At 35.8% G+C, this 24,023-nt stretch overlaps 1 protein-coding gene across 7 annotated transcripts in view; it reads right to left on the reverse strand.

The window, feature by feature from the left end:
• PTPRK (protein tyrosine phosphatase receptor type K) overlaps window positions 1-24,023 on the reverse strand; it is a 555,246-nt gene that overhangs the window by 238,471 nt on the left and 292,752 nt on the right. For all 7 annotated transcript variants that reach the window (XM_023230676.2, XM_023230677.2, XM_023230675.2 and 4 more), the window contains one exon: window positions 18,534-18,708. In XM_023230676.2, coding sequence (XP_023086444.1) covers window positions 18,534-18,708 — 175 coding nt within the window. The remainder of the gene's footprint in view (window positions 1-18,533; window positions 18,709-24,023) is intronic.

Raw genomic sequence — 24,023 nt, forward strand, 5'->3', positions numbered from 1 at the left:
GAAAGGAAAGGAAAGGAAAGGAAAGGAAAGGAAAGGAAAGGAAAGGAGAGAGGGGAGAGGGGAGAGGAAAGAGAGAAAGGGGAAAGGGGAAAGGAGAAAGGAAATGAAAAGAAAAAAGAAAAGAACAGAAATAAGAAAGACAATCCAAAATTTTCTTCGTACTTAATCAAAGACGATTGGGACATTGAAAAAACCTACCTTACTAAGCCTACCCTGGAAGGTGTTTTTAATTTTCATATTAAATTAAAAATGAGTGCTTATGGATGTTCTTTGATTACTAAGCACTATGACTTTAAAACAGGACAGGCTATTAAATTCTATGTAATTTATTTTTTCTACAAACAGGGAAGTACAGAAACTCAAAGAATCTCATGATATTATTAAAGACATTGAAAATACTTCCAAAATTTTCTCAGAGCTACAAAGGCAATTCATAATTCTTGACATGAAACCCAAGAAAAATGTTCCGGGGGGAAGAAAAATGCAGGAGGAATAGCAGAATAATTTCTTAACTTTTCATAAACCACACTTAGGCCAGGCTCTGCCTAGATTCTAACAAAGCCATGCTGAAATCAAGGTTGAGAGCACATCCATGCACATGTGATTGTGCATGAGTGTGTGCATGTTTATAGTAGTACATCAGAATCTAAAAAAAGGACATGTGTGGTAGTCCTAAATAGTTTCTAATATAAACTACACTTGATTTAGAAAGGAACACACATCTCCTGTTCCTGTATTGAGAATCTGCTATAAAATGATAGGTTTGGCCGGGCGTGATGGCTCATTCCTGTAATCTCTGCACTTTGGGAGGCTGAGATGGGAGGATCGCCTGAAGCCAGGATTTCATGAACAGCCAGGGAAACATAGTGAGACCCCATCTCTATTAAAAAATATATATATATTTTTATTAAATTAAAGTTTAAAAATTAAAAATATAAAATAAAATAGTAGGTAATAACTATCATGGTACTTGTCAGGGCAGGAATCAGTTAAAAATAGCAGCCAAGCAACTTAAAGTAAATGCATTGTTTCTAAAGAGACAAGATAATGATCCCAGTAACACAGTAGTAAGAATCATTGAAATTTAAGGTATAAATCTCACAAATCTGTTTCACATGTAAAACTTGCTTCAAGTAGCAAGATTATTATTAATAAAATTAATAATAATCTTATTAGTTGGAATATCACTACCACTGAGTATAGAAAGTGAAGAAATTGATATATAGGCCCTGGAAAATGGACAAATAAAAGCACATGCCATCTGTAACTCAAGGAGAAGAACGAAGGCAGAGAGTGAATTCAGCACCTTCCACTGAAATATCCAGGTTCTCACACTGGGACTGACTAGGCAAACAACTCGACCCAGGGAGAATGAAGAAAAGCAGGGTGGGGCTATGGCCCACTTAGGGGAGACATGGAGCCAAAGGAAGCCCCACTCCCGGCCAGGGGAAGTGATGAGGAATTATGTAACCCTGCCCAGGAAACCATGCTTCTCTCATAAATATTTGCAACCTGAGGATCAGGAGATGCCCTTGTAAGTTCAGGCTACTAGGGCCTTAGGTCCAATACACAGAGCTGTGTGATGTCCCAGCAGAGCAGTCGCTTAAGTACACACAGAGACTTAGGAGTTTCGTATACTCTGGTCCCGGGATTCCCAGCAAAGTGGGAGAGGGTCCCTACATAATCCTAGGAGAGGGGCAGAATCCAGCGAGCCAAGCAGTGTTGCTCTGCAGGCCCCACTTCCAGGATACTTCACAAGTTAAGACCAACTGGCTTGGAATTCCAGCCAGACAGTGGTGACAGGCTGGAGTCCACCTAAGAAGAATGGAGCTCCCCAGGGAAAGGGTGGTTGCTATCTCTATGGTTCAGTCAACTCAGAAATTCAACTTGAAATTGAATTCCTGGATAGACCAATAACAAATTCTGAAACTGAGGCAGTAATAAATAGCCTACCAATCAAAAAATAAAAGTCCAGGATCAGAAGGATTCACAGCTGAATTCTACCAGAGGTACAAAGAAGAGCTGGTACCATTTCTACAGAAACTAATCCAAAACATTGAAAAGGAGGGATTCTTCCCCACTTCGTTCTATAAGGCCAGCATCATCCTAATACCAAAACTTGACAGAGATACAACAGACAAAATAAAACTTCAGGCCAACATCCTTAATGAATATCTATTCAAAAATCCTCAACAAAATACTGTTAAACCGAGTCCAACCGCATATTAAAATACTTATCCACCATGATCAAGTTGGCTTCTTTCCTGGGATGCAAGGTTGGTTCAATATACACAAATAAATAAATGTGATTCATCACATAAACAGAACTAAAGACAAAAAAAAACAATGATTTTCTCAATAGATGAAGAAAAGGACTTCAATGGAATTCAACATCTCTTCATGTTAAAAACTCTGAATAAACTAATGGAAAAGACTTCAAAAGAGTAAGAGCCATATATGACAAACCCACAGGCAATATCGGCAATATCATGCTGATTGGGCAAAAGCTGGAAGCATTCTCCTTGAAAACCAGTACAAGACAAGGTCGATATCTCTTACCACTCCTATTCAACATAGTATTTAAAGTTCTGACCAGGGTAATTAGGCAAGAGAAAGAAATAAAGAGTATTTGAATAGGATGAGAGGAAGTCAAATTATCTTTATTTGCAGATGACATGATCCTATACCTAGAAAACCCCATTGTCTCAACTTGAAAGCTTCTTAAGCTGATAAGCAATTTCAGAAAGGTCTCAGGATAATCAATGTGAAAAAACTGCTAGCATTCCTATACCCCAACAACAGGCAAGAACAGAGCCAAATTCTGAGTAAACTCCCATTCACAACTGCTACAAAGAGAATAAAATGCCTAGAAATACAGCTAACAAGGGATGTGAAGGACTTCTTCAAGGAAAACTACAAACCACTGCTCCAAGAAATCAGAGAGGACACAAACAAATGGGAAACATTCCATGCTTATGGACAGGAAGAATCAATGTCATGAAAATGGCCACACTACCTAAAGTAATTTACAGATTCAATAGAATTCCCATTAGACTACCACTGATGTTCTTCAAAAAATCAGAAAAAAAAAAACCTATTTTAAAATTTATATGGAACCAAAAAAGATCCTAAATAGCCAAGACAATCCAAACAAAATGAACAAAGCAGGAGGCATCATACTACCCAACTTCTAGCTATGCTATAAGGCTGTAGTAACCAAAACAGCATGGTATTGATACAAGAACAAACACATAGACCAGTGGAACAGAACAGAGAATTCAAAAATTAGACTATCCGCCTACAACCATCTGATCTTTGACAAACCTGAAAAAACAAGCAATGGGAAGAGGATTCTCTATTTAATAAATGGTGCTGGGAGAACTGGCTAGCCAAATGCAGAAAACTGAAACTGGACCTCTTCCTTACAACATATATAAAAATTAACTCAAGATGGTTAAAGACTTAAATGAAAAACTGAAAACTGTAAAAAGCCTAGAAGGAAATCTAGACAATACCATTCAGGACATAGGCATGGACAAAGGTTTCATGATGAAGACACCAAAAGAAATCTTAACAAAAGCAAAAATTGACAAATGGGATCTAACGAAAGAGCTTCTGCGCAGCAAAAGAAATTATCATCAAAGTGAACAAACAAACTACAAAATGGGAGAAAATTTTTGCAGTCTATCCTTCTGACAAAGGTCTAATATCCATAGTCTATAAGGAACTTCAGCAAATTTACAAGAAGAAAACAACCCCATTAAAAAGTAGGTAAAGGACATGAACAGACATTACTCAAAAGAAGACATATATGCAGACAACAAACATGGAAAAAAAAAAAAAGGTCGACATCACTGATCATTAGAGTAATGTAAATCAAAACCACAAAGAGATGCCATCTCACATCAGTCAGAATGGTGATTATCAAAAAGTCAAAAACAACAGATGCTGGCAAGGTTATGGAGAAAAAGGAAAGCTTATAAACTGTTGGAATGTAAATCAGCTTAACTCTTGTGGAAGACATTGTGGCAATTCCTCAGAGACATAGAGGCAGAAATACCATTTGATCCAGAAATCCCTCTACTGGGTATACACCCAAAAGAATAGAATCATTCTTTTATAAAGATACGTGCATGTGTGTGTTCATTGCAGCACTATTCGCAATAGCAAAGACATGCAATCAACCTAGGTGCCAATAAATGACCCACTGGATAAAGCAAATGTGGTACATATACACCATGGAATACTATGCAACCAAACAAATCAATTAGATCATGTCCTTTGCAGGGACATGGAGAGACTTGGAAGTGATTATCCTCAGCAAACTAATGCAAGAACAGAAAACCAAACATCACATTCCTCACTTAAAAGCGAGAGCTGAATAATGAGAACACGTGGATACATGGAGGGGAACAACACACACTGGGGCCTGCTGGATGGAGGTATGCAGGAGAGGGAGACCACCAGGAAGAATAGCTAATGAATTCTGGGCTCAATACCTAGGTGATGGGACAATCTGTGCAGCAAACCACCATGGTACACATTTATGTATGTAACAAACTTGCACATCCTGCACATGTACCTCTGAACTTAAAAGTTGAAGAAAAACAAAAGGAAAGAAAGTGAAGAAATTTCAAGCAAAGGCCAGGCATGGTGGCTCACGCCTATAATCCCAGCATTCTGGGAGGCCAAGATGGGTGGATCACCTGAGATCAGGAGTTTGAGACCAGCCGTGGCCAACATTGTGAAACCCCACCTCTACTAAAAATACAAAAATATTAGCCGGGAGCGGTGGGGGGCACCTGTAATCCCAGCTACTGGAGAGGCAGAGGCAGGAGAGTTGCTTGAACCTGGGAAGCAGAGGTTGCAGTGAGCTGAGATTGTGCCACTGCACTCCAGCCTGGGCAATAGAGTGAGACTCTGTGTCACAGAAAAAAAAAAAAAAAAAAAAAAAAGAAAGAAAGAAATTTCAAGTTAAAAAATATAAGAGGGGAGAAAATTGTCCCTAGGGACATGCTCTGCTTGTTGACATATTTCATTCAAAAGAAAAGTCACATTTCCAGATAGCTTCTCATTTTCCATATACTCATTAGTAACTGAATCTGGAATAGACTTCCTCAGTTAGAAATACAAAAACATAAACAGAAGCTTTATTTGCTTCTTGGACCCTCATGAAAAGAGCCTGGTGGAGAAAAAAGGAATTATGTTACAATTTTAAAACTAGATATTACCATAGTTACATATGGCACTATAACACCCTAAAGAGTGTGTATCTTAGTCATTTTATTAGCAATAAATCCAATAATTAACGCATGGTGATCCTCAAATATGATAATCAAATCAATGAATATATAGGGTTTTTATGTCTATAATAAAATAATATTATTTAAAGTGACTTAGAGAGAAGGTAAAGAGAAAAAGATCTGGTGATATTTAAAACAAACTTTTTATTTTGGTATATCAGAAACACATTATAAGAATCAAAGCGAACACACACATTCAGCAAGAGGGCACACTTCTACCACCCAGCAGAAAGATACACGCTGGTAATAATAAAAGGTGTTCATTAAAAAAAAGAAAAAAAGAAAGAAAGAAAAAAAATCAGAGTGTCTTACACTGTTCCTAAGCCATTCAGTCAAGGCATTGGTAACAACAAAGCACTTTACTCTCCACATAAAAAAGAATTATCAGTATTAATTGTTAAAACTCTCTGTAGATAAACTAGATACTTAAAAATATTTAGGCAGATAAGGCAAGAAAATAGAAAATTTAAGTGTTAAAGATTACTCTTTAAAAAAGAATTATGATACTTTTTTTGTGATCATCTCAAAAGTAGCTTCATATAATACCATAGGCTCAAAATGATGAAAGGTCACTGATGTATTGCCAACTCATTTTTATGAGATAAATTCAATTATAATTGCTGTGACTATTCCAGCCACAATGTAGACATAGAATCCAATTATCCATTTCATTTTCATTTATACCTCACGGGCTAGATCATTTATCATGTTTCATGATAATGATCAGAAGACACATGGAAAGTGATTTCTGGAGGTAACAAATTACCTTCCATATTAGCATAGCTTACAAGTTCCTGTCAACAACTACTATGCATAAATATGAGGTAATTAAATTTACAATGTGCAGGAGTGTTTGATATGCTATTTGTTTCCTTCACAGCCGCCAAAAATCTAGGTTGCTAAGTGCAGCAAACCCCTTTGGTTGCAAATCAGGAATCATTATAACCCAGAACCCCAACAGGTAGATGGTGTGCTCGGGCTCAAGGTGCTGAGATGTAACTTTCATCATCTGGTATTATTACTTCTTGCCACCAAACCGTCCATCATTACTGCTGAGACAGCTTGAAATGATTGTCCTGGACTCTCACATTACTGCTTCTTGAGCTCTGTCTCATCCATCTCTTGCATCATACCTGATTCACAGCTAAGTCCCCTCTCCCTGCTACAAAACCAAGTGTGAATCTATATTGCCTTTCACCTACAGTGCTTCTCTAATAATAATTGACTTCTCTTTATTATGGAGCTACTGTTCAGAAAAGACTATCCATGATTGCTGATGCTGATGGCTGATTTTTTAAAAAACTCGATGTGCAGAATTCCAATAGTTGTAGGAAAACGCACTCTTTTACTTGCAAGATAGGCTTTGGAATTTCATTAGTATTTCTATTTGAATATTTCTCTATAAACCTCAGCAACACAAACATAGACAAAGACAGACACAGAAGCCTCTGAGTGTACAGATATACACTAAAAAGATAGTCTGTACCATATATACAAAAGCAGTGTTTCAATCTGAAAATTATTAGAGTTTCAAAAATGTTTCACAGTAAAATTCAAAACTTTAAAGTACCTAATATGTTGAAATCATAAAATATGTTTAACAGTGACACAATGCAAACAAAAGAGGGATTTAAAGTTAGATACAAGAATATAAGTGAAAACTTCCTTTTAAAATAAGTATCTTACCCACCCATTTTTTCCCCTTTTCACTGATGCTAAAAGAACCTTCAAAATGATACCAGTAACACAGTGGTTGGTGTCCCATAAACTATCCAAGACTAAAGGTTTTAATTCAGCTCCATCTGTATGCTGTTATAAAAGTTTAATAAATCAAAATGATCAAAATGTTCTCAGTGGCAGATTGGGATTCAGTTTCCAACTCAAAATTTCTTTAATATATGGCTTCTCTGACATCTCGCATTTCTACCATCCATGTTGAATTCCAAACACCCTGCTTTACATCATTACCATGCATCAGCCAGTCTGGTCATCGTAACTACTTTTTAGCAATCCTGCACAGTACACAGAAATGTCAAATTGAGTGGGGATTGTAACATAGGAAGATTATGTCAGGTGGGAACTCTTTATCTACCCTTAAGTAAATATTTTCAAACCACCCACTATAGTGAATGACATTCTCTGAGAATGAGAAATGCTGTTAGCCAAAAGTCCTACCCCCGAAAATAAATATATATATATATATATTCCCTCTCCCAACCCTTTAAAACATTAATGTAAGAAAGAGACAGGTCTAGGAGCATTATTATCAGGAGCAATAAAATTCTGAAGAGCAGAGAAAGTAGAGAAGCCTTTAGAGAGTTCACTTTATTTCTATGAAGTAAAAAGTCTTACAAAGAAGAGGAAAAATATTTCTACTTAACAGACAACCACAAATATAGTCAGGAATCTACATGAAGTAGTGGGGGAAATACTTACACATGATATACCTTACATGTGTTTTTATATGCAGATAATGTCAGCAATAAAAAAAGACATCATATTAAACTCTGTCTGGTTTCTCTTTCTAAATTCTCCATTTAGTTAAAAACCTCTGCTTTCATCCAAAGTTTAACAACATGAAAAATTCCAACAGTATAGGCTAAAGGCTATGAAATTGAAGCTTAGGAAATACAAATAATTTCTATACACTAGGCACCTATTATTCATTTCATCATGTATTGAGTCTTTACTTAATGCCCTGTGATTAGTTTAAGGCTTACTCACATTCCTGAAGATTTTAAAATTGAATATGTTCCTAGCACCCCAATCAAAAGTTTGCAATTAAACTTATCATCTATGCTCTCAAATGACTTCTTCTACAAGGCTTCCAATCTCTGACCATAATACCATATTTTATCCAATATCCCAAACAAAAATCTAGAAGTCTCCTTTGACTCCTCCTCCTACTGTCATTCTACAATGCTTTACCAACATTGCTGCCTCATCTCTCATCCTTGACTCATTCTTTCTCCCATAACCGTCTCCTACCCTAGGAACACTTATCATCTAAAGCTTTTAAAATTGTAAGAGCCCGCTTAACTTACTCGCTAAAAATGCACCATTTTCCAAATCATCTGCTATCCTGGTTTTCTGAGACAGATAACATGTGAGTAACCTACTTCAAAACTCCTAACGCGTCCCAAATTAAATACACAATCCATTTATATTTCTTAGTCTGGCACTCAAATTGTTCCACAGTACGGGCTCAAAGTACAATTTCAGGATTATCTCAGATGTTTTCACTGGAAAACACTATGTTATGGTCAAAATTTACTGCTAAGTCCACAAGAACATGTTTTCCAGTGCCAGTCCCTCTGCCCAGAATGCCTTTACCTATCTTCCACTATCCAAATGCTACCCACCCATCAAGGGTCAGTTGGAACTTCTTCTCCTCAGTACATTCCCTGACCATTAGAAAGCAGCCATGTAGCTGCCCTCCTCATTCTATGCATTAAATTCATATCATTCATATGGCACTTTATACCTCACTATTTTTGTTTCTTTGAGAATAAATATTTGATGAGATCTGCTAGACTTTGATCATGGTATTGGCTACAGAGATCCAATCATGAGCATGCAAAAGGAAAGGGTCCCTAAGTACATCAGTCTCGTGGAGGGGGCAGATGTTATGAATGCAGTTATATTTTGAAGGAGCAGGGCAATTAGAAAAAGCCAAGACCCTAAGGCACGAGAGATCATGGTATGTTCAAGCAAGTGAAAGAAAACCAGTGTTGCTACAGTTTGGTAAGCAAAGGAGAGTCTTACGAAGGACTGAAGGGGGTGAGCACAGCTAAAAGCCTATGAGCAAGCAGGGCCTTGGAGCTGTGATGAGGCATCTGGAATTTATACCGCATGAACAGGAAGCTGCCAGAGCCAGGGGGAGCGTATTCTGACTTACTGTGTCATACAGTCACTCTGGCTTCTGTGTGAAGACTGCCTTGGAGGAGGTAAGTGCTCATGGAGGGAGATCAATAAGGAGGTTTTTATACAAGTACACGAAGGAGAAGATGAGGACAGAGACAAGTGGTGGCAGTGAGAATAAAGAAAAGTGCTGGGCACTCGAAAGCTATGCAATAAAATAGGAATAAAGGAATCTATTCATATACATATTACAAACCAATTTCAGACATACAGATTTCTATTCACTGCATTTCCAACAGCACAAAAATCTTTTGAGACCACTGTCTTGTTCTTCATATACTTACTGATAGTAGGCATTACGTAAAGATCTTTCAAAAACTTTGACCTAAATAACTCTGGAGGGAAAAAAAATGGTAAAATAAAATCAATGAATTCCCTTCTGTACTAGAAAATAATTGCCATTTGGCCTTTAGGTATTTTGGGGGGCGGAAATGAGAAGAAAGCTGAAAGGAATAAGAATGTAAAAGCATGCATCTATTCAAGAAAAAACAGGTGAGGGTGGAAAGAGCAGGAAGTGCAAAGCCCAGAGACAGAAGTATACTTAGAAGAGCCAGCTTTGCCTGCTGTGGATCAAGGAAGGAGGTGAGTGATAAAGAACAAATTTGGAGTGGCAGCCAGGGGATATTTCATGTAAGGCCACTTAGAACAAGAAAGAACTGTGATTTTTTTTTTTTTTTTTTTTTCCTTAATGTGAAGGGAAACTATTGGAGGAGGTAGCATGGCAACATGAGAGTAGCCATGGTACCTCCATATGTATAAGAAAGGCTAATGAAAATCCAGGGGCAATCAGCAATATGTAAATAACCAGGTGGGTAAAATTTCTTCCTAACGAAGGCACAAGTAATTACCCATTTGTTGTTTCATTGTTTAACACAAGGACAGATTCTGTGTCATCATAGCTAAATCTATGACTCCAAAGAAAGCAACAATAAAGAAAAACAACAAAATATTTTCTCAGTTTAGGGCTCAGCAGAAACTGGAGAGAAAAGAAAGTTATACGCCTATAACTAAGACAAATTATATCCTAAAGTGTAAAAGTCGCCATGTTTATATACCTTGTAAGAGATGAGAACACATCTATAGGCCATAATTTCTCTAAAAACAAACATCAGAGTTAAGGTAAAGCCTGTATAAGAAGAGATTGTTGTACATTTATATGTTGAGGAAAGCCGCCATATTTTCTGCCATATTATTTAATTTCTGTCCCGCTCTCTGTCCCCAAATTCTCACTTTTAATACTGAAATGTTACAATATTTCACTTTTTTTTCTAAAAATTAATAATAATGAACTAATCACAATCCATGCTGAGGAGTAACAAAGATTATTTATCTGTATTCATTTGTGTTGACCTTATACTTGGTTTTAATTCTTGTCAGATTAAATATTTCCTAGAAAGAGGGAAAATATCATTTATCTTAACACAGATGGGAAAGGAGGCAATTTCTGTGGTACTATCATAAACTTGGAACAAGCCGGTTTTGATCGGCACATTAGTAAATAATTACATATTATCTGCTTTCTTTGTAAGGCTTCTACACAACATTTTATGCATTTTTATTTGTTTTCTGTGTATTTCCTTGTTTATATTCTTAGAAACATTTTAATTCTTAGTAACAGTTTAATTCTTAGTTCCTGATCATGCTTTACTGGTCAGCAGAATGTATATTAGCTAGCTTTTTAAAAGATGTACTGCTTAAGTGGCAAATAATTTATGCTAACTGCAAAGCTAAAGACAAAAACTCACCTGTAAGTCATATACTGGTAGGGAACCCTGCTATTAATGACTCTCTTGAAGATGAAGTGGAGGGGAGAGTGGGAGAGACTCAAGAACTCAAACTAATGAAGTAATGTCCTACTACAACACTTCCATTGCCATCCTTACACATTATGCCACTAAACACTCTGATTTATCTCTCTGCCCTCACTGATTGATTCCAATTTGTCAACTATAGAGCTTCTGTTCAATCAACATTCTATAAGACTCTCCCAGTGTAAGTTTTTTTAAGCCAAATTGGTGCTTAATAAGGGGTTTCAATGAAATAGTTGCTATTTCATTGAAGTTAGAAAATAGGTAGACTATTTTTTATTTGTTAGGAAACATTTTTTATTCTTACAGAGTTTAGAATGTGATCAAAACCTAAGTCAAAATTCTGTGCCATGATACTCAATAATTCTACATTTCCTATAGAATTAATTAAATTATGAGATTCTTAAGCACTGAGACTATGTATGTGATTTCTTTGGCATTTGTCTTTATTGAATACTAACATAGTAACATGCACTTGCCTATTACCTCATTAAGAATTCAATAAAGGCTGCTAGCTGATTTTTCAATGAAGTTGCAAATAAACCCAGAAAAACCAAAAAATCTTAGTTCGAATGGACACTGTTGCTTTATCTTTGGTTTGAGGTGAGAGAAAAAAAAAGGGTTAACAGGTGGGGGAATATAAACTACGAAGACACTCAGTTCATGTAGTAGATAAAAGTCCGTTGGTACACAGAAATGGGCCCAAATTATATTTATCACAAACTCCAAGAGAAAAGAACTGAAACTTAGAAAACATGTACAGGCCTACTATCAGTACTCTGAAATAAAATTCCCTTGAGTTCAACAGAAATAATTATTAACTATGCAAATGATTCTGCTTCCTCCTTGATCCTTTTCGAATGCTTAAGATGAAAGCTCCATCAAAAGCAAACTCCCCCAAGATTTACTCCAAAGAGCAGTGACCAGTACCCTACTCACTCAACACACGAATTGCCTAGGAAAATAAACTGAGAAACCTTTATGGAAAGAACTCTCATCGCATTTTTATTTTAAAAACAAACTAAAAGAAAATAAATAAAATGAAAAAAATCACTCTGACGAAAACAACTGCTGCACTTTACCATCCTTATAGAGTAGCTATAAGGAAACTCAGAAAAGGAGAAAATTAATAGAAAAAAGTATTTGGCATAATGGTGTACAGAAGTGGATCAAGTAGAGTTTCAGTAATAATATGAAGTCACAGTGAATATTCATATTAGATTTAAAAACCATTATTTTTCTACTATTCTTAAATAAACATAGATATTATCATTTTTTAATGCTTTTCAGCTTTGAAAATGTATGTCTTAATGGACTACATGAACAATTCAAATGAGTATCCGGTTTCTGGTTGCACCACAATATACTATCTGAAATAAGAACATCTAGCACTCTTTTGCTCATTTAGAATTTAAATATGTACCAGACATCCTGAACACTGAATCACCTGAATTATAAGTAGGTACTATGAATGAGAGGAGACTCCAAATGTTTCTTTTATCATACTCAAGGGGAGCAAAATAAAATTTTTAAATAGATTTGGAGACTCCTCCAAATTTGACACATTTGGTATCCACTGGCTGCATGGGCTTTTTAAAAAATATTTAGGGGTTTGGGGGTGGGGGTAAAATTAGTATGTGATTCAGTGTGTTCTGAAATGTTCATTATACTTCATTTTTTAGGAAAACATAGCCGTTTAAATTACATTTTCCAAGATAACTCCAAACTTCCTGTCAAGATGACCAGTTTTCACAATAGAAGAAAAGGGATCTCAAGTCACCATTAAGGAAAAGGATCTGTATATGAATTCATGAGCCTGAAAGCTATGCTAGGAAAACTAGTTAAAAACCAATACTGCATGATATTAAACAGCTTGCTGAAGGTCTCAAGCTAGAAATTCCATGGCCTTTAGCCACCAACTAGCACAAGTATTCATAAAGTGTTTTCCAATTCCCAAATGACCTGGCTTCTTATATAAAAACACCAAAAAAAAAAAAAATGGATTTAATGTTATGTGCAAAAAGATTAGAGTACTGGAATAGAATACTGGTCAGATCAATATTATTTTTCAAGTTAAAAATATTTACACTAAACTGAAAAGTCACCCTTTATAGTCCACTTGAGAAGGGAAAGAGTCTGGTTTAGACACTACAAAAAGCAACTGTCATCATCACTTCCTTTATGCCAGCAAACTTGACTCCATCTGTAGGTGAGAAAAAATATCTGGTTCATCACTCATCCCCTACATATGCCAGGGTCAGTCCCACTCCTCTGGTTTCAACTAAACAATTTTATTTGTTGATTTTGAGAAAAGTACTGAATTTCTTCATGTAAATATTGTGCTAGGTGCTGAAGCAAACAAAGATGAACTAGACAGGTTCTGATAGGACATAATCTACAATTACAGTAAAAGCAGAATCTGAAAAGTTCTAATAGGTTTTGACTGCTTTCCTTCTCCATATGCATAGTAAATAACTGATATAAAGCAAGTAATTCCATGGACAGTTCACCATCGACCAAATAAGCCATGATCCTACTAATTACCTATGATTTACACTGTTACTTGACTTAGCATGGTAACACCCTTCTCCAATAGTACAATATTCCAAACTCTGTATGTCCTTCAAGATTAAGTTGTACCTTCTCTTGACATTATTTCCTCAGTCACTATCTTACCTGAATGAAATAAAGAACTATCTCTGAGTAACACTGTTTATGCTCTGGAGTCTTGTGTACAAAAGCTGTCTGTCTACTGGACATACTAGTTGTTTATCCAATAACCAGTGATGTGTTATTTGCTTTTCTGTTTGTTTGTTTTTTTGATAGTTGCGGTAGGTACTGCCCTCTTTACCCCTAAATGGATAAGACCAAGGAAGCATGTAGTCATATTTCTCTCTTATGACTAGGAGGTGGGCCTGGCTTAGGATAGAAGCCAAAATCATAGACTACAAAGTGAAGAATTGGAAAGAACGTAGATCTTTAATGACTTGATCAACAAACCCTGAAGCCTATCCTGCATTACCCAGTCACAAAAGTGAGTAAATATTCTTGTGTATAAGCTAGTTTATATTGTCTTACAATGGAAAGTAATGACATCTGTCTGAATTTCTTATGATGTTAAACACCAACTCTGAATAAGATTGGATAACTACCCTGACTAAGGTTATGTAAAGTGATTGATACTAATCCCCATTTATAGCGGTCACTATTATTCATTAGGAACAGACTAAAATACTAACTAAATACTTTTGTATCCAGAGCATTTTGATAATGACTAGTAATTAACACTAAAATTTAAAGCTCAAGCCATTAACAATGACAAACCAAAAACTGTGCTTTCAAACTGAAGTACTTAAAATATAATTGTAGTTTCACAGGTAAAAATGACAGATAAAAAAATATAACAAACAATTTGGAACAGAAATTGAGTGTGAGGTGTGGCAATCAGAGAATTTTATAGAAGTTTACTCAGGTCAGCTGGTTCGAGATGTAAGTGGGTCTTTGATTAAGACAGATGGAAACGGACAGAGGAGACCAAAACTGAGGTGAGGAACGACAAAATATTCTGTAGCATAATTAGATTACAAAGTTGGTGCTTTCAGTTTGAAGCTTATAAACATGACTTCAACTTGTATTTCAAATTTTTTACACTTCAAGTTTGTAAAACATTGAGCAAAAATATCTGCTCTTCATCTCGTCTCTATAAAAACTTCTTAGTCAATAAAGATTGGTTTCCATAAGCTGAAGACATTATCATCATTCAAAATGATCAGGAAGCAATGCTAAAATCATAACAAAGTAAATGCTGTTTCTTCGTACTTTTTTTTATTCCTCTGGCTGTGGGAAAACATAGATCAATACTCTTCAGCATGAAAATTTTGCAGTGAAATTTTCATTTGTAACAAACAGCAACAAAAAAGCCTTAAGCGTGCCCTGTCACTTTCAGTTTAGGAGAAAATGCACTAATAAACTCTTACCCTTGGGTCATCTTTGACAACAGGCAATACCATGCCAGCTCTTATTAAAGACTATTCATATCACTGCCCCAAAAATTTCCTTTAAAATTACCATCTTTTGTATCCATGTAACAGGATGTCAGCTTTAAAAGTGCCAATGAGAGATAGGACCTGTCAGCATAGTTAATTCTCAGCACTGTTTCAACACCAGGACAGCTGACCCCCGAGGGTATGTTTTTGGTAGTAATATTTATTTGGTGGTTATCTCTACAAACAAGAAAACTTATTCCTCTATATTGGTTTTCAAATAAAACAGCAAGCAAAGTATCACCTGTAAGTATTAAATATAGAACAACCTAAAATGTGCTGAAGGAAAAATAAAATTGCCAAAACTAACAAAATATATTTCTAAAATGATAGCAGATTCTGGATAACAAATTCAAAATGCCATCATCTTTAAACTCAACCTTTCCAACATAAAAATCATAAAACTTATGGCAGGACTTTCTTTTTAAAAAAAGGAAAAATAAGGCTGGGTGCAGTGGCTCATGCCTGTAATCCCAGCACTTTGGGAGGCTAAGATGGGTGGATCACAAGGTCAGGAGTTCAAGACCAGTCTGGCTAACATGGAAAAACTCCCTGTCTACTAAAAATACAAAAATTAGCTGGGTGCGGTGGCACGCACCTGTAGTCGCAGCTATGTGGGAGGTTGAGGCACGATAATTGCTTGAACCCAGGAGGCAGAGGTGGCAGTAAGCCGAGATTGCACCACGGCACTCCAGCCTGGGTGACAGTGAGATTCCATCTCGAGAAAAAAAAGAAAAAAGAAAAGAAAAGAGAAAAAAAAAGAAAAAGAAAAATAGGTCAAATTTTTCAATGAAATTTAAGGATCCTCTTTTTTATAAATTTTATTGAAATAATTATTAATTTAACAAGTAATGCTGCTGGAACAGCATTGTAATGTTGTTGTCTCCAGGTAAAGAAAACCAGGTTTTGATAAAATAATAAAATCTACTTATCAATTAAGATAAACAAAAGAGATCTGGTAATGACAAAATGATTCTCTTTTAAAACAAACAAGCAGAAAATGTTTGCATGAAAAAAGGAACTATACATATAAGGGGAGCACCTGGATAAAAGCATCAACAGGTCTTCTACAATCTTTTGAGAAAAACATCAGGAGTGACTTTTCTGGAAAAAAAAATGTATAAATAACTATATAGAACATATATAACTATGTATTATACATAAGTTATTCAAAAGCATTCTAGGTACACTATTTAGGTACCATCTCCTTCACTGGTTGCAAATTGTGAATGCATATCTGGTAAAGAAGATCCAGTGAGCATAATAATTCAGTAGCACACCCACATTCCTGTATCCATAGCATATTAATCACCCTGAAGATTACCCAAGGACACCTTCAGGCTTTCAAAATTAGACTCAGGTGAGAGAGATGCTGGACTGGGACTTGACAAAGATGCATATGTGAACATGTGATAAATTGTTTCTCGCCTAAACACGGGAGTCAAATACTATCATATTTTCTTCATTGAAGCTGTGATCTCATGAACTTGTACAGGTGATATGAGCTGACTATGGAGACATCAGAGAAGTTACACTGAAAATAGTCATATTTGATCTATAAAGTTAAAAAAAAAAATGAGCCATAGAGTCTTCCAAGACAGAAGTTTACAAGAGGTTGATAGCACTATCCAATAATGTTAATGTGAGGGAAAACTGTAGTGGAAAAGAATGAGCTCACCACTAAGAATCAAGAAACAATGGGTTATATTCTGGCTGTCAATCAATAGATTTAATTTGCTCTGGGTAAATTATCATAAAGTCTGAATTTCAAATTTCTTTTCATTAAAAATATCAAAGGTTAAAGTATTAAAAACAAGACAATATTGAATAATATATGTAAAAGATATTTGATGCCAAGTATTATAAAATATATTGACTAGAATATGGACATATCGCATATTTTCCTTCCAGCCCATAGGCCTCGGCATGTGCTGTGCTCTCTACTTGCTGGTGTTTCTTTCTCTTGCCCCTGACCCAACATCCATACTCCTAACTGGGCAGCTTTCTCTGAACCTTCAGATCCTTACTCAAAGAAAACTCACTTGCAAATGCCTTCCATGATATGTTTACAGTCTCAGCCCCAGTTTAGATATTTTTGCTAAGGTCTCTCACACTTCTCCTTGAAGAGACTTAAACAGGTTAAGATTACTTTCATTTGTGTCAATATTGATTGACGCTTGATATTCCTACTCAATGGAGCTGCTTTACCTCTAGATTTTCATATGGCTGAAGTCTCCATTTTTTTAAAGCTTTCAGTTCAGTTGTTGCCTTCTCAGAGTGGCTTTCCAGAATGCCTTAACTAAAATATCAATTTCCATCCTTTTGTCTCTCTTCTTCCTTCCCAGCACATACCGTGACTTGATACTACGTTTTCAACACCTGTCTATATAGTCTGCCTAACATAACTCAGTATGATGCTCCATGTGGGTAGGGGCATTGTATTACATTTACAATCATATCTCAAATATCTACAACCTAGAACAGTGCTTAAAATATAAGAGGGACTCTATACATCTTAAATGAATGTAATATGTGTTTTGTACTTGTATTTTTCCAGTATTCACTACAAATATGTACTGATATGTCATAATCCCTGACATTCTTCTAGTAACTTTAGTATCCAAGAATATTAGTGAGGACTGTTTGGTAGTTCTAACTTTCTAAGATTCTATAAGAGACATGCATCAGTGAAAATTCACTATTGGATTTTGATACCAATAGCATTTGTAGGACTACATGGAAATAGAAACTTGAACCTTGACATCATTGCCACAATGCTTCGAAGAAAGGTAGTATCCGCAGAACTGTTTTAAATAGGAAGAACTAGATGTAAAGTTTTTTTTTTTTTTTTTTTTTTTTTGAGATGGAGTCTTGCTCTGTCGCCCAGGCTGGAGTGCAGTGGCGTGATCTCAGCTCGCTGCAAGCTCCGCCTCCCGGGTTTACGCCATTCTCCTGCCTCAGCCTCCCAAGTAGTTGGGAGTACAGGCACCAGCCACCTCGCCCGGCTAGTTTTTTTTTTGTATTTTTAGTAGAGACGGGGTTTCGCGGTGTTAGCCAGGATGGTCTCGATCTCCTGACCTCGTGATCCGCCCGTCTAGGCCTCCCAAAGTGCTGGGATTACAGGCTTGAGCCACCGCGCCCGGCCTCTAGATCTAAAGTTAAAATACAAACGAGGTGATGACAATGCGAAATAAAGTATGTGATATATTTAGTCCACTTAGAGCATTATAAAATAGATTTCTTTCAATGGCAAACACTTATTAGAAACTTCAAAAATTTTGCAAACTACAGTCTTAATTTTACCTTCACACATTCTGAGAAATTTTATGATGATATATTTTTATAGTGACTTGACATCAGAAACACTATGGTTTAAAAATCAATCAAAATATCTACAGAGTTGCTTTTGTTCTAATAAAGTCATGCAATTTTGTAAATTGAAAACAATTTTACCTTACCTCTCACAATAAGTTGAGCAAAATTGGATACACCGGAACCTCGTTCTGACTGAGTTACACAGCGATACAAATCCTGGTCAGTTTTTGTCACTTCTTGCAGTCTGAAGGAAGCGGCAAACCTTCTATGATTGATGTTCTTAGTCTGGGCTACTGGTATATCTTCTCCATTTCGTCTCTGCAAACAGAAACCAATCTTTAAAAACAGGTTGTTACCCTGCTAAGATCTATAAAGCATCTTAGCAAGGAATATCTGTGATAAATTATTCTTGTTGCAAAAGATCCACAAATTTTTTCCATTGTCATTCAATCTGGAAAAGGATATAAGTAAATAGTGGTATGCTTCTAAAGCAGTGGTCCTCAACCTTTTTGGCATAAAGGACCACTTTCCTGGAAGACAATTTTTTTATGGAACAGTGAGGAGATGATTTTGGGATGAAACTGTTCCACCTCAAATCATCATGCATTAGATTCTCACAAGGCACTCACAACCTAGATCCCTTGCATTCACAGTTCACAGTAGAGTTCGCGCTCCTATGAGAATCTAATGCCACAGCTGATCTGACAGGAGGCAGAGCTCAGGTGGCAATGCTTGCACACCCACTCCTCACCTCCTGCTGTGTGGCCCTGTTCCTGACAGGCCACAGACCAGTACCAGTTTGCAGCCCGGGGGTTGGAGACCCCTGCTCAAAAGGTGTAGGGCTGGCACTATGGTAGTAACCTCAGTTCTCCATAAATTGCTACTACACCAGAGTAAATGAATTAACAGGAGAGTTAATAGGTCCAAGGCAAATGACTCATTGCCCCCATGCTCTCAGAGTAATATATACAAGCTTCTTTTAGCCTTTAAGCTGTACTGCCTGTGCTGTAGTATGTTTGTCCCCACCAGAAGAGGAAGAGCATTGCCTGTGCATCTCTGTATTCCAAATGTGTAGCATATGCTGGCCACAGATAATAAACTAATAATGAATAATTTAGAGTCAAACCAAAATCTGTTCTCTTTGCAAACAACTCTCTCTTTGGCATGAATGACAGCCAATTTATACATTTTAGAGAATTAGTCAAAACAGCCTAAACTTTAAAAGTATACCTGTCAAATTTCAAAATGAAATATTGGAAACCATATTTATGATATCAGCATATCCCAGACAAGAGTAATAAGCATAAACTAATAGGAAATGACCGAAAAAAATTCAAGTATAAAAAATTTGTAACTTCTATATGTTCAAAGGCATCATATATAAAGGCGAAAAAACAAGTCACAAATGGTGATAAGTTATTTGTCAAGGAAATGCCCATCAAGAAATAAATATCCAGAATATGTAAAGATCTTCTATAGTACAATTAGAAAAAAAAGATAACTCAATCAAAAAATGAATAGGGTATAAAAAAGAGAAAATGTGTATGTCTAACAATCATGAAATGAGATTGTCAATCTAAATTTTAAAACTTCTATATGCCAAAGACAACAAAAAGGACAAAGAAAACCCATAACCCTGAGAAATAATTGGTCATGATCCACAACCTCGCTTCTTGTTGGTGAAATGCTAACTACCCCTGGTATCTTTCATACTACTTGAAATATCATTTCATAGGGCTGTATACGGGAAACAAAAATGGTAACATTCCTGTTGGAAGTGTAAACTGCTAGCGTGATTTTAGAAAATGATTTGTTACTATCTAGTAAAGTTGAGGATGCATAAACCTCAGGACCCGGCAATTCTACTTCCAGGTTTCCACATGTGAACCACCAGTGTATATGGGATCAAGGAGACATGTACAAGATGTTGAACTCTAAATTATCTGTGATTGTGAAATATGGAAAATATCCAAATATTTCTGAGTAGCAAATAAATAAACTGAATTTTATTCATTCAATAAAATACGATGGGACAGTTAAACTAGGCAAAGAAAACCCAGCAATGTATTGGTAAAATTTGGAACTGTTAGTTCTCCAACAAGAAACATGAAATGGCATTTTGTAGTATTTGTCCATTTCTGTGGTGTAAATATTCCACTATAGCAACTTCAGTTTATCAGTGTGATATCATTCAAAGTTTCTGAAAACTTAACAAATTTCTGGTATTCATTGGTTCCAGCATTCCACTGATTAGTACTACATGTATGCATGTTTAAATGTTAATTTAAAAATTCCTTAAGAATAAGATGACATGAGACAAGAATATAAACTGTTAATTTCTATTAAATTATGGTGGTGGTACATTAATGGCTGTTTTATTGTTTTCTATTATTTTTTGTACATTTGAAGTTATTTATATTTTTAAAGTAAATAATAAAGAGGATACTCTATTGTTTTAATAATTTTCTAAATCCTAAATACACTATATCTTTAAATACCCTTCTCCATATCTTAAATCATGCATATGGATATTATGTAGTAAATACATATATGTTTCTGCATATGCATACAAAAATACCTAAGGACATCAAATCCAAATTAAGATTTTGCTATTTTTTATTCATTGCTTTCGTTAATTTTTCTCTGCTTACCAACCTATTTCATGATTTTTGCAGCAAGAACCCTGCTCATTCCCTTGGATAATAAGGAACTGGAAAAGCAGCTTATATTCAAAAGCTCTTCAATATAAATCCATAAAATCAGCCTAAACTCTTTCCCTACAAACCGCATACACGAAAAAAAGTCATTATACATGCAAACCTCAGATTGCATTTTTTTTTCAATTAGCACATCATTTCCATACAATCTTCCTAATTGGAAGGCCCATCATGACTCCCTGCTCCTTACTTTTGCTATACAACCTCATCTGGGCTTCCTCTAGCTTATCTTACCAGGTGTGTTCTCAAACTGTCTCCTTGCTCCCTGCCATACGTATTTCTCAGTTCTTCTGCAAGACTAGCCAATTCCCACTGCCTGTACTGACTTCCAAATTCTCTTGCACATGTCCACACCCACTCAAGTCTTTTCACACTATGCCTTTCAAAACCCTTCTCTTGTGAAGAGATTCTGAGTATCTTTAATGTTTCCTTCTCAATAATCATTATTCCATCTTTTCACCATAATTGGCGTTCCTCTCACAACACTTCTATCTCAAAGAAGGGTACATTTTATAGTACCTTACACCTTCTTTCAGGGAGAGCCACCGTTTTCCTGGTTCCTAACTTGAAGACAACTCTTCCACTTTCCCACTCAACAAACTCTCACCTTTTGGAATTGCCAGCATGCCCACATATCATTCCCATCACTGGGAATATTCACAGACCAAATTATCCTCCCTAACCCAGTCCAGCGAATATTTCCATTGATCCTCAAACTCACTTTGGCCTCAGTGATCCCCAACAGCCTCCTTTGCCACCTTACAACATCCAAGTTCCTGTTCTGTGAGAGTTCCCTCTTGAAACACAACGGCCCGTGCAATTCAGTCTCTCACTCCGTCAATCCTCTACATTGGCAGTGAGACCTTATTTTGTGACCCTTTACTTTACAGCAGCCATTTCAAAGAAACATTCTCTAGTCTGAAAGGGCTCCAGATTCTTTCAACTTTCTATTGTGTATGCGTTGCCAATATTGAATTTGCACTATCTTATCAACTATTCTAAAACTACTGACATTTGCAGAAACTGGTCATTTGTTCTTATGGAAAATGTCTGTGTTATCCAAAAATGGAGATTAAAAACTTGCACACATTCCTACTTGATTTCCACAATGACCTGATCTATGGTATCTAGCTCCTTCCCCTCTGCCCCAAGTTCACATTCCATCAGCTCATATATACTCTTCCCTTTCTACTCCTGCTGACAGGGTCATGGATACTGCCTCAAAAACTCTATAAAAGATTATAAAAACTTATTAACTGGCTTTTCTATCTTAAATCTTTTCTACTATGATATATTTATAAATGTCTTTTCATCTGTTTGTATACTGAAATCATTCTGTAGGTAGGGTTTCATGTCTCATATATATATATATATATATTTTTTTTTTTCCTCCATAAGATTTAATGTATATTATCTTTATTTAGTGGGTGGCTCAAGTACTTTGTTAAAATGAATTAAATTCACTGAACATGTTAGAGACAAGAGTCACATAAATCCTCCTTAGGCTTTTATAAGTTACAATAAAATACATATTAATCATCAATGCAAATTAATAATAAAGGGAGGTTACAAAAACATTGAATTTCAAGGACACCAAGAGATCACTGACACCAAGCTATTTCAGAAGTAATTAATTATACCACAACTCAGAGAGGCTGAGGGGTATACTTAAGCTCATCCAGTCAAGATATCACCAAGTTGATATATTACATGATGTTTACATGTGTGTATTAATATACTAATATAATTATAAATACATATGCTTATATAGGATGTATATTATACAAGTAATGAACAAAAAAGACTTATATAATATTTATTTCTTGAAATAAAATAACAAACAAAATTAACAGAGTCATAATATTCAGGCTTATCTTCAATAGTCATTTAATAAGCACCTCCATGTACCTTATATTATGTCAGCTGTTACTGGTTCTGTGGCTTCTCTCGCTTATGAACTTTTGTGATACAGTCATATCCAAGTAAAGTTAAGATTAGAAATGTGATGCATAGCCTGTTAACAGGACTAAAACTCAAAACTAGGTTTCATGACCTAAAATCCAGCAGACTTTCCTCTAAACTAAATCAAAGCTATTATGTTCATTTTGATTACAGTTCCTGTCCAACAAATTGATTATTTGGTGTTGAGGTTTAATCAAGGCATTGTTCCAATGGGCTAATACAATCTATATTAGACATTGCTTTCTTTACTGGCTTCCAATAATTCATTAGAGCTAAAGGTAACAATTTAAAACATGTACATTCTAGAAGTCAAAAATAACTTTTCCTTTTAAAATCCAAAATAATAGCTCTTTTCCTGATTACACACCATCAACTTATCAGAGTAGGCAGTGCTAGTGAAGGACAATGTAAGAAGTAATGGTAAATTTCTCTCTTATGAAGCAATGTTTGCATATAGTTCTCTGCCTCTGTTATGTTTTTCAGTTATAGGCTCTTCATTCTGCTTTGAGTTTTTATATATGATTTCTCCATTGCAAATATACATCCAACTCTGAGAAGTACTGAAAAATGAATCACACAAATATATGATCCAAGGGATTATAACGTAGCACTACTTTTTTTTCCCTACTTCCCACCCTGCCCCCTAATCCATCTCAGGCTTCTGTATTTATTTTTTCTCCAATACAAGTTGCTGGATAAAACTTGTCACTTACCAAGTAACCCTGGGCAAGTCACTGTAATCCTCAATGTTATCACTCCTCTACTCAACTACAATAAGCTTCACCATGCACAGTGCATGCAGTGTTCATTTGACAAGTTCCATTCCTAGTGGAATATAGTGGTAATAATGGTTGATTCTCCAACATCTATTTCAACCAGCCAGGGTATTAAGCAAACACCTTGCCATGTGGTCTACAGAACAGTAGCATCAGCATCACCTGGCAGATTGTTACA

This window comes from Piliocolobus tephrosceles, chromosome 5 (genome assembly GCF_002776525.5).
Source record: "Piliocolobus tephrosceles isolate RC106 chromosome 5, ASM277652v3, whole genome shotgun sequence".
NCBI lineage: Eukaryota > Metazoa > Chordata > Mammalia > Primates > Cercopithecidae > Piliocolobus > Piliocolobus tephrosceles.